The sequence below is a fragment of the Cupressus sempervirens genome, chromosome 4 (genome assembly GCF_028749045.1).
Source record: "Cupressus sempervirens isolate cs-2001-9-10 chromosome 4, ASM2874904v1, whole genome shotgun sequence".
In the NCBI taxonomy this organism is placed as follows: Eukaryota; Viridiplantae; Streptophyta; class Pinopsida; order Cupressales; family Cupressaceae; genus Cupressus; species Cupressus sempervirens.
The window spans coordinates 95,753,653-95,764,989 of record NC_143121.1 but is presented as its reverse complement, the minus strand read 5'-3'; the positions used below and the strand labels follow the sequence as shown (position 1 = coordinate 95,764,989).

General features: G+C 35.7%; 1 protein-coding gene across 1 annotated transcript; it reads left to right on the top strand.

The window, feature by feature from the left end:
- The first annotated feature begins 3,850 nt into the window (after positions 1-3,850).
- Positions 3,851-6,217, top strand: LOC149560106 (uncharacterized). Its single transcript, XM_089824509.1, has one exon. The coding sequence runs from the start codon at positions 5,177-5,179 to the stop codon at positions 5,942-5,944; it is 768 nt and encodes a 255-aa protein (XP_089680635.1). The 5' UTR covers positions 3,851-5,176; the 3' UTR covers positions 5,945-6,217.
- The last annotated feature ends 5,120 nt before the right edge of the window (positions 6,218-11,337 follow it).

Below are 11,337 nucleotides of genomic sequence, written 5' to 3'. Positions count from 1 at the left end.
AGCTAAAGTCAGATTGCTATAGGAACCCCCAAGTAGGAAAGAGGAGGATATTGCTGAGAGATAGAATATTCTTTCCAATTTCCATAATTTTGACAACTCGAAGATGCTTTCTAGAAGAAATACGTGTTGGAACCCTCCCACTGGCCCCACTATCAAACTGAATTTCAATGGGCCAACACATAAGGGGCTTGCGGCAGTGGGTGGTGTGCTGCAGGATAAAAAAGGCAATTTGTTGGTTGTCTACTTGGGAAGTTTGGGTCAAGGAACCAACAATGTGGTAGAATCCACCGCATTACTATGGGGGATAAAAATTGCGGTGGAAATGAAAGTTAGAAGACTTTCCATTGAGGGGGAATCTAAACTCATCACTGATTTGGTTTAGGGTTGAGCACAACCCAGATGGACATTGAGGTACATCTTGGGAGACATATGGCATTACATTACAAAACTTGATCATTATGATTTACAACACACTTACAGGGAAGGCAATGTGGTGGTAGACGCCTTGGCTGGGTATGGTTTTGATTTCGTGTAAATTAAAAGATGGAGGGGTGCAAAATTGCTACCCAAGAATGTGCATTCCCTTGTTTGTAGGGAAAAGAACCTGCTAAATCGGGTTAGATGACTCTCCAACTTTTAAAAATGGACAATTTTGGCGAGATTGCTATTATTATGATAGCTAAGGTTGCCATAATGTTGACAAGACAACTTGCAAAGGGAAATAATATTGATTGCATCATGAAAGGGCATGGAAAAGGTGAATTAATAAATAATATGGTCTTTAAAATTAACGCCATTATTGTGTGGTGTTATGGCATGATTAGGGGAAAAGTTCAAATTAATACTAGTGCCAGATCATTATGGTATTACATGTGGAATCCTCACACTCCCCATAATGATACCATAACTATCCTATACATTATATTCACAGGCTCATGAAGAACAAAAAATGAAAGCTTTTAACCATTGGTTGTTCTATTTTTAGGCCTGCCTTGGTGATTTTCTGGGTGCAAATGAGAATTAATGAGATTGTGGAAGGAGATTTGGTTGAGGAGAAAACTGCCATGGGTGGGGACCTAAATAGGTCAGAGCCCACAAAGTTGGAGGACTTCTCAAAGAGGTGGGCCACTTGGATTATGCTTAAGGAAGGAGGGTTTGTCCCCTACATGTAGGCCATGGTGGGGTATGGTGAAAATTGTTCGAAACAATTTGCCACAACAATTTGTTCGCATTTCTTTTTAGATGAATGAAGAATCTATTGCTATGGTGATGGGCTTAGAGATGAAGGGAAGAAAATGATAAAAAATCACGAAGGTGGCGGATGAGGTGAGTCTGTCTAGTTTCTTTAGAGAGAATGAGGTGCCTGACTAGTAATAGGGAGGATTTAGGAGAGACAAACTTTTGGAGCCCTGGGATGATGTATGTTTGATTATAATGAAGTATTTGGTGCTAAAGGGTAGGCATAGTGTGTATTACTTTTATCATTTCCCTCTATTTAACCATTTTTGCAATAGGGAATTTGTTAGTATTCCTTTCTTCCTATTGCATGTCCTTGATAACACTATCATTGATGTTAGAGAAAAGAAGAAAAAAGGGGTAAATTTCACCATTCTCCACCAAGGGCTCATGTTCCACCTCTTCCAATTTCACTTTGCCCTCTGCCCTCCTCGCATGAATGCTACCAATAACATCCTCCCCTCTGGGAGGCCCTGCGTTTGAAATTTACTAGTGGTAGCCAAGGCCCCACTCATGAGCCCTTGCCTAGCCAAACCCTTGGTAAGGGAATGAAACATAAAATTGTGATGCTTGAGTTGGAGCCCAATAAAAGAATTAAAATGGACAAGAGGATAGAGGTTGAAATTGGTGACTCTGATGAGGAAATTTGTGGAGGTAGAAGAAGGTTGGGAAGAATTGCTAAGACCTGAGGTCGATACAAACAAATGGCCAAACGCTCTCAAGAAGAGGAGGAGGATGATACCAACTCTGAGGAGAGTAACTAGAATTTGGGGGACGGTATGTATAAGGGGAAAGAGGAGATGGATAAAGATGTCAAGAAATGGGATGATACCCTTGATGGTACCTAAGACTTTGAGGCAGGCAACACCACTAAGGATCCCTCCCTCAACTCCACACATATCTATGCCACCATCACCCTATAGGTTATGTTGTCAACTAGGAGCACCGTAGTATCACCATTGCCTCCCCTGACACTATTTCCTCCTTGGTTGCTAAAGAGGGCTAGGAGAGCCAGAAGGGCCATGTTAATATTTTTGATGTGCAGGTTAAGTGAAACCCCTTGGAGAATTGTAGCAAGACCCTAATGCTGGAAAGCAAGGAGAATGAGCTTGTTACCCACAAGGAACACAATGAGTTGATGGACAAGTGCATGGTGGTGGAAGAGGGATTTAACTTTATCTCTAAGTTCACTCTTAAAGTGGCGCACACATAGGTTAGCACTCTTTAGCTATTGGCTAATAACTAAGATGAGGAGAACCTTGGAAAGGAGGACATAAAGCTCCTTTACAACTTCCTCGCTGATGACTAGGCCAAGGTTCTCATGGCTGGGAAGGGAAAGAAAAAGGAGGCTAGCTAATGGCTTTCTGATTTTTGTTTTTTTTGGTACTCTTTTGGTCTCTCCCCATCTATTGTTGATGGTTTTATTTTTTATGTTGAACTTGTTTATGGGTTTTGTAGGTGGTACGATATGATGACAACCTACATGCAGTTTGTAAAACTCTGCTAGTTTTAGAAGTAGGAATACTAGTAAATCTATATTTTGGTATACTGTTTATGATGTTTTTGATATAAACCGTTAGGGGGACTGTTTGGTTTTGTGTTGGTTGCCAGTTGGTTTTGTGCTAATTTCAAGGAAGTTTTTGATGATTGTTCCACCACTATTGTAAAGGGCCAACCCCCTAGTTTTTGGTTGTTTTTTAATAAAAAACAAACTACACAAATAAAGCCCAACAATCACATAAAGGTTATGCAAGCAAGTTGAATCACATAAATAAATATATTTTTCTTATTCAAATAAGTAGCTTACATGATGAATTGCATATATTGTAACAAATTTCTTATCTCATTATAAATACACCTAAAACATAGTGAACAATACCTATCGAAAATTTCCATAAAGTAATTACCCAAAAATCTTAGCTTTCCCTACAATTCCTTAAAAAATTCAAAATAATAACACACATTAATATGACAAACAATGAACCACAATTTATCCCATTCTCCTAAAAGATAAAGGCCCAACAATTGATAATTCTCTACCCTTCCAAATTGTTATCAAAGTATGTTGAATCACATCAACAATATATTTTCATATTCAAATACGTAGCTTAAATGATTAATTGGAGTATATTCTAACTAATAAGAATGTTGCGTTATCTCATTAGATACCCACTTTAACATAATATATCATACATATTTCAACTTTTCAAAAAGTAAATATCCAACAATCTTATTTTTCCCCACCATTCAGAATCATGAACACATAATAATATGACAAATCACACAAATAAACATAATAGATCCATTAAAAAGAACATCTTTCTCTCACCCATTAAATATATCTCAAATAGGAAATAACAACAATAACAATAGATGTTAACCTCCATTCCAAAACACAAAGACCCATGCATAAACCCTCCCCACCTAACAAAAAGCAAGGAAGGTTAATAAATCACAAACCCAAGCATGTTAGAATCACATTTCTCAAGGAGTTGTTAAAAACATGGAGTCCAATCAAGCATATGGTGAATCGACTCAATTCCCCCATGTCCCATAAACTCCAAGCTTTTGATAGGCATATATGGACACCGTCCATTTCCTTCGGGTCCATGGCATAATGCCATGTGTCAGCCCATGGTTGGCATAGTCATAGTAAAGTCTTTGAAATCTTGGCATAAAACTTTACCTAGGAAGATGACCCAAGAGGGTGTTTTAACGCATGAGTGCGCGAGAAAATAAAATAAATAAAGAAACCAAAAAATAAAAGGGAAATACAAAAAATCGCTATAAATTGAGCTGTAACCCTTCACGCTTCCGAAGGGTTTTAGTAATGTCAGTCTTCTGCAAGAAGTATTATCCCATATGTTAATTGTACAGACAAAGGGATTTGCTGAATTCCTCATGCTCTCTGGCGCCAAGGCATTCAAACACAAGAAGAAGAAGAAGTGCTTGATTAAATGCTCTTAGCATCAGCAAAACTCTCAGATTTGTGTAAAATTTTGAAATCGGTTGAGGGATTTTTGAGCCTGTGAAATCGCGGTTTTTGTTGCTTGTCATTCGAGAAGCGATCTTTCTTTGAGGGATTTTTGGGGGTTTGGCATTGCTTGCTGGAAAATTTGAGGTTTTTAGGGGCTTTGTTTCACTGCTTGTTGAAAATCTCTTGTTTTGGGCCCCTCCTTTGGGAAAGCTTTGCCCTGTGGCGTTTGTGAGAAGTATTTGTGTTCTAGGGCTAGGTATTTTTGTTCTTCGGGTTTCTGAGAGAAAATAGTGAGTTTGAGCGGTGGAGACGAGAGATTTAGTGCAAATCCTTTTAGAAAAATCTGAGTTTGAGAGGTTAGCATTGGTAAGATTCAGAGTTTGAGTCGATATATGAGTTTTGACTGTCGATCTTAAGAGTTTTGACTGTTTCTTTTGTGAAGAGTTTAGAGCTTGACTGAGGTTTCCTGTAGAGTTTAGATGATCTGCTGTAAAAAGCCTTTCATTTTTGAAAAGTTTTGTAGAAAAACCGGTGCTTGAAGGGAATCGTGGAGTCTGAGCAGTTCTTTTGAAGACAGATGTGAAGATTTCAGAGTTTGAGAGGTGTATTTACAGAAAGCTTTGATCTTTGAGAGCTTTGACACTTTCTGTAGGTGAAAAATACTCTTCTTGTAAAGTTCTCTGAAGAGTTCAGAGTTTCGGTAGAATTCAGAGTTTCAGCAGTTCCAAGGGAAAATATTTTCTTGCAAAGGTTTATTCTTTTGTGTTTTTTTAGAAATACGAGCCCTTCATTCGACGGTTTATGTTGAGATAAGAAAGCAAGTTCCTTGAATTCAAATAGCAGACAAAAGCTTCTCTCCTGCAAGGAATGTACCATTGAAGCAGAGCGGAAGGCTGAGCTTCAATTGCTGCCAAAAGCTTTCAACACTACGGCAAATCTCCACCTGAAATCTGTAAAGCTGTGATGGATTACGGAGAAATGGACACGGTGAAGCTTGAAAAGATGAAGGCGATGAAGAAATTCAAGCGCAACCGCAAGGCGAAGAAGTACTTGCGCTACGCTTTCGTGGCGGCCAGCGCAGTTGTGCTGTCATGGAGCTCGGTATGGATCCCGGTCGTCCTTCAGACCTCGGCGTTGTACTTCCGCTTCGCTTGCACTCTGGTCACGAGTTCGAGATTCATCTTCGTCATGTGCAATGTGATCATCATAACCCTGGCGGCAAAGTCTGGGCAGCTGAGCAGTCCCGCCGGAGGTTCGAACGCTGGAACACCCTATTTCTACGATGAATATGTGAAAAGCTCAGAGAATCGCCCAAAGTACATCGTGAATTTGTCCCATCCAGAGGAGGAAGAGGAAGTGGAAAAGCGCTGCATATCTGTTGAACCGGTTGCGGATTCTCTGATTCTTCCATCGGAGGAGACCAAATCGGTGGTGGTTTCTGACGAAGTCAAGACGAAGGACATCATCGAGCCCGAGGTCGCGAGTTCGAGTCGCGGTAAGTTCGCGAGGAGCCAGTCAGATAAAATTGAAAAGAGGCCTAAGCAGAAGAAGAAGCTCGCGCGATCATCAACTACGATCGAGAATCATCCTCCCTCACTGGTAAATTCAAATCCAGTTTCTTCTGAAATGGCTATTGTGGAGGCTATCAAGGACCCGCTCAAGCAAAAATGTGACGAGTTCATTGCCAGGCAGCAGAAGTTGCAAAGGCAGGAATCCAGGCTGGATGGTTGAGTTTTACAGGTTTCGACCCTTGTACCTCCGAGCTTCAAAAGGAAACAGCTGAAATTTTTTCTTTTTTAAATCTGGCTTTAGTTTTTTTCGTTTTCTTTGGGCTGGGTCTTCGTAAGCATTAATGACATTTGACATGGAATCCGCCATGAAAGCTCTGCGTTATAAAGCTGTACATGAATCACATATGATCTCCTCCTCCTCCTCTTCTTCTTCACGTATGATAATGAAGTTGTAAAAGTCTGTGTAAATGGAATCACCACCTTTTACAATTAATCCGTGTTCCAATCCACCTTTTACTTTTTTGTCTTTCATTGTTCATTTTGAGTCAAGTTTTTAGGCTGGCCTGTTCAACACCAAAAATATTTCAGAAATAATATTATATTTAAAAATAAAATATATCACTGGTCTAAAACACTTGGAAAAAATAATTGTTCTGGTCTGTCTTATAGACTGTTGCATTATTGAACATTTTGGTGTGGTTGGCTTTGACAAATCAAAACTAGTTAAACAGTCTTATCTGGATTTGAGGGGTTTAAAAAAAACTGTTTTCTTTAACATTTAATATTTACCTTTTTCTCAAAAAATTTGCATTTCCCTATTTTTCCAAATAAATAAAAGAGCTGGAGTTTGCACCTTTTTCACCTTTAAAACATTACTGGGTGGTGACCTATTCAAGAATTTCAATAGTAGTCTTTTAATTCTATTATTATCTTTCTAATTTTATCATTTGTAGAAGAGGAGCAGATTAAGCAGATTTCGGAGAGAAAAATCATTTCTAAAATTTTAAAACTTTTAATTTAAAAAATATATAATATTTAATTATAAATTAAGAAATAATTTTATTTTTCAAAATGATATAATATTTTTTAAGTTTTTCTAATATCTAAAAGTTTTACAATTATAGAGGTATTTTTTAGTAGGAATTCAACAAAGTTCAGAAAATAAAAATAAGAACGATAAGAATAGAAGAATTATAGAAATTTTTAAAAACAAAATTCAAATTAATTTGATATACTTATATTTTTTGAGATCCCTTTTCAATAATATCATTCCAATAAAACTTATTAATTAATATTTTTAGTCTTATAAACTTATTATATTTAAGTAATTGTAAATTCCTTCTTATCCATATTTCAATATTGATTTCTTTTTCTCCACCTATTGTTATAGGTTCACAATTATAAGATTCTTCTCAAGCTATATTTCAATTTTCTATACTTTATAAAATTGCAGTATTGCAATAGTAAATTAATTTATTTTGTCTATTTATTTTATAATTATGTTCTAATATATAAAATATTTCTTTTCAGACCCTTTAACCAAAAGTAATATAATTTTTTAAAATAATTTCTAATATATAAACTAAACACCGTTATATTTCAAAACACTGAAAAAAAACTAGGAGAAAAACTTATTAAATTACAAAATAATCTTCAATTTACAAACAAAATTTGAGAATCCCAAGTTGAATTCAAACACTTGAACACAATTTCCTCTTACGAGTCGGTGAGATATTTATGCATTGCCTTTCATTTATAATGTTCCACACACACACAAATAAAAAACTCTTATAGTCTATGGACGGCTCCCACCATAATGGAAGGAGAATCCCTTGTTTTCAAAAGCATTTGTTGTCATGGCGTGGAAACTTGGACACACTGCCTTTCTTTTTATGATTGTCACAAACGTCGAGCAGACCATAGTTAAATGATTACCAAACACACGCTTTGGCTCATGTAAGGTAAGTTATAATGATTAAAGATGAATTCTGCTTCATGGACGGTAAAGAAAATGATTGCACTTGTGTTTCCTCATCAATAGACATGGGTATCTCCCTCTTTTACTTTATTTAAGATAAAAGCTTCCCCTCCCCATTTTTAAATTAGATGCCCAAAGATTACAAAATCTTTCTAAAGTAGCCACTAATTTGCTTAATATATGTTCTCCCTTACTTTTAAATGCTTATTCTTTTAATCCCAATAAAAAAATCCTTTACATTGCTTATAAACAAAGAAAGAATGGAGTGGTGGATAAAATGTTCCCCCTTTTTTAATTATGGTGGTGGCAGCACTGGTAGAGCATATATGAAACAGCTGTAAGCCTGTAACACCAGCCAGGAACAGTACCCAACATTGTTGGCCTGTTTTGTCACCATAACCATTTTTTTTTAATACCCATTTTCTATAAATAAAAAGGTGAAGACAACATAAAATATGCTGGCTAAAAGATTTGCAAAAATACAAACAAACCGTCCTATGATTTGTATGTGCCTACACTCACTATTCACCCCCCTATTACCTAGACATAGGTGGGGAAAAAGAAATCAATATTGCATATGGTGAATGGCACACGACGTACAAAAAGATTTTCAAGGCATGGACGTTATGTTGACATTTCAGTGCTTTTCTTTTGAGATGATTCCTTTAATTGGATTATATAGAGATGGAGGGGATCACATCATTATTCATTATTGTTAATTTTATATATCTTTAAGTTTTCAAATGGTAAATTATTTTTTTAGGATTTTTATTTATTTATTTATTAAAACGACCAAAACAAGGGAGTGGTCTTAAAGACAAAATAATGGAAAACTCATTAACAATAGGCTATTAGTACCTGATAACCAACACATTTATAGCTCCAACCTATTATATCAAAAATCCATCCCCACAAAACCAATCTTTAAAACTACATTTATAGGTTAAATTATTAAATTTTCATATAGAATAGATTTCAAAATCATAATATAATAATTACATTAATATGAAAAATGGATAGATCGCCTTCATGATAGATTAGAAAATATGATATGAAATGTAAAAAATTATCCAAAGGCAAATAACTTAAAAATATATAATATTTTATTAAAAAAAAATTACTGTGTATTTTTTGAAAAGTCATTTAACAATGTGATTAAACTTAACACATAATATATAAAATTTAAAATTTAACAAATACTTTTCTACAACAATCTAATAAAACGAACTATACATAGAAATCTAATGTAAATTTAAAAAATTGAAACTAAACACTTGTTCTAAATAAATCTTATGAACTTTACCTATACTCCTCATTTGACTTTGACAATAATAAAACATAAAAGCATCAAAATACACATAAGCGTGTATGAATGCATCAAAAAATGAGCTCTTCATAAACATAAATTTAAATAGCTCTGACTGTGCAAGATGGGAGAATGCACAAGGCACGACATGCCATGGCATGTGCATCCAGCAAAGAGGCATCCAGGGAGTCGAAATAAAGTTGTTGCCCTTATCTAACATATCTACCATTATGTTTATTATGCCCATAGTAGTGTCCATTATAAAAAAAATGATACAAAGATAAGTCCTAAAACTACTTTTTAAGCTTTTTAAATCAAATAAGGCCACATAGGGCCAGTCTAGAGTTATCACAACTGGGTCTCCCAATAGATCCAAAACACAATAAATAAAACACAGGGAAAAAAGCCTAATCTTTTGCCTTTTTCCTTTTTCCAATCTTGAGAATAAGATCCATGCCCAATCATCATCACCAAACATCTCATCATCCTTCTCCTTTTGGAGCAGTTGCAACATAGTAGCTGTCACATGTGTCACCTTCATAGTGAATCTTGGTAGGGTGTTAATGCACTCATCCAATGCAATAAATTGGACCTTTAGGGCTTCAATATCATTATTGGCCTTCTCCATGGTACCCTCTAGAACCTAGAAACTTACACATTTTCCCTTATGCATCACAATAGCCTAGACTGACAACAAATTGGGATTACATAAACCCTTTTCTATATTTTTTTCCTGGTACCCTTTAATGAAGTAGTAGTCATCAAGGAGGCATCATTTGTGGTTTGAGTAGGGGAGAGGGGAGGTGAAATCAATGGAATTGATGGTGAAACTAGTAGGCACATGGGGTGGAATCATGACTGGTCTCCTTCTTAACCTCTCCCACCACTGAACCTAAAGTCTCCTCTTCTGCATCATCATCTTCTTCCACTTCATCCTCCTTGACATACTTTTTCTTAAATGCCTTCTACTTCCTTGGTTTCCTTTTTTCACTCATCCTCGACCCCGACTCCTCCTCTTTGGCATTCATCTTTGTATTGGTCATTTGCTTCCACCTTGCCTTACTCTTAGTCCATTTGTGAGACCTCCTACGACCCCTGTCCTCATCTTCTTCATAATCCACAAAATCCACTTCCGCATGGTGTTCAATTTTAGTTTTTTAAACATTTACCTAGGTCTTTTCCATATCTATTTTATTTTTAGAGAGGTTCAAGAGGGTGTGAAAGATGGGGATGGCTAAGGAGCTCGCATCGTAAAGCAACTACCACCCACATTCCTCGAGGGATTCAACAAGTCAGGTAGGTATCTTGCAAGGCAACACATCGAGGAGGGCTGAGAGTTTTTTATTGATGTTATCTTGACTCTTCAAAATTTGATGATTTATTTTTTGTTTGTATTTTTCTATCTAGGTAGTAAAGATGAACCTATGTGTGCGAGGGTAGAAAAGTGGTCATTTCAAAGTGTCATTCCAAACATATTTCATATTTCACCTAGTGCCCATTCACTAGACAACCAAATAATTGTACACTTAGTTGAGTACTTATGAGAATTTCAACCATTTGTACCAATAAAGTTGCTCAATTGATGTAATAACTATATTTATTTTCCAGAAAATAGGAGAAACTATTTTGTAAGATATTTATTAGTAGTCTTTTAATTAGTGATTCTAATGAATAGTAATTGCAACATGGGTGGTAATTAGTGCTCTTCCCTTAGAAGATTTGGTTTTGCGTGTAAGTTAGAAATTTTTACTTGGTTAATTTGTATTGTATAAGATTCACCAACACCAATATTATTTAGGGATCAAATCTTTCTCTAATGGTATGCAAAAAAATTATGGATACATTTATCTTTATGTAAGAGTTAACTCCCAATACCCCTTATAGCTAACTTCACACAACTAAAATCCTAAATAGTACATCAAGTTTTGACATATTTTTTGGTTTTTTTGACATGCAACTTAACTAATTATATCTACTATTCTAGCTTTTTAGTAGTAAAGACAAATGTTGTTTGATCCATTATGTTTGTAAGGATGAAAAAGTGGTCATTTAAATTATTGCATAAATAAATCCAATTGTCTCATTACACAATCACTTAGTTAACCAAAAATTTTGCACAATCGATCTAATGCTTATGCACAAATGCACCACTAATCATGCATTATTGGTACTAATAAAGTCATACAACAAAAATTGGTGGCTATTGAACTACAAAATAATTATTAAGTGAGCTTTGAATTAGAAAAATCTAATGAATAATAGTTGCAACATGGATGGTACATGCTACTCTCCTTAAGATCCTACATGAGAATTTCAAATCACTCATAAT

Excerpts from the sequence above, each read along its gene's own strand:
- LOC149560106 (XM_089824509.1), top strand. The coding sequence starts at position 5,177 with ATGGATTACGGAGAAATGGACACGGTGAAGCTTGAAAAGATGAAGGCG.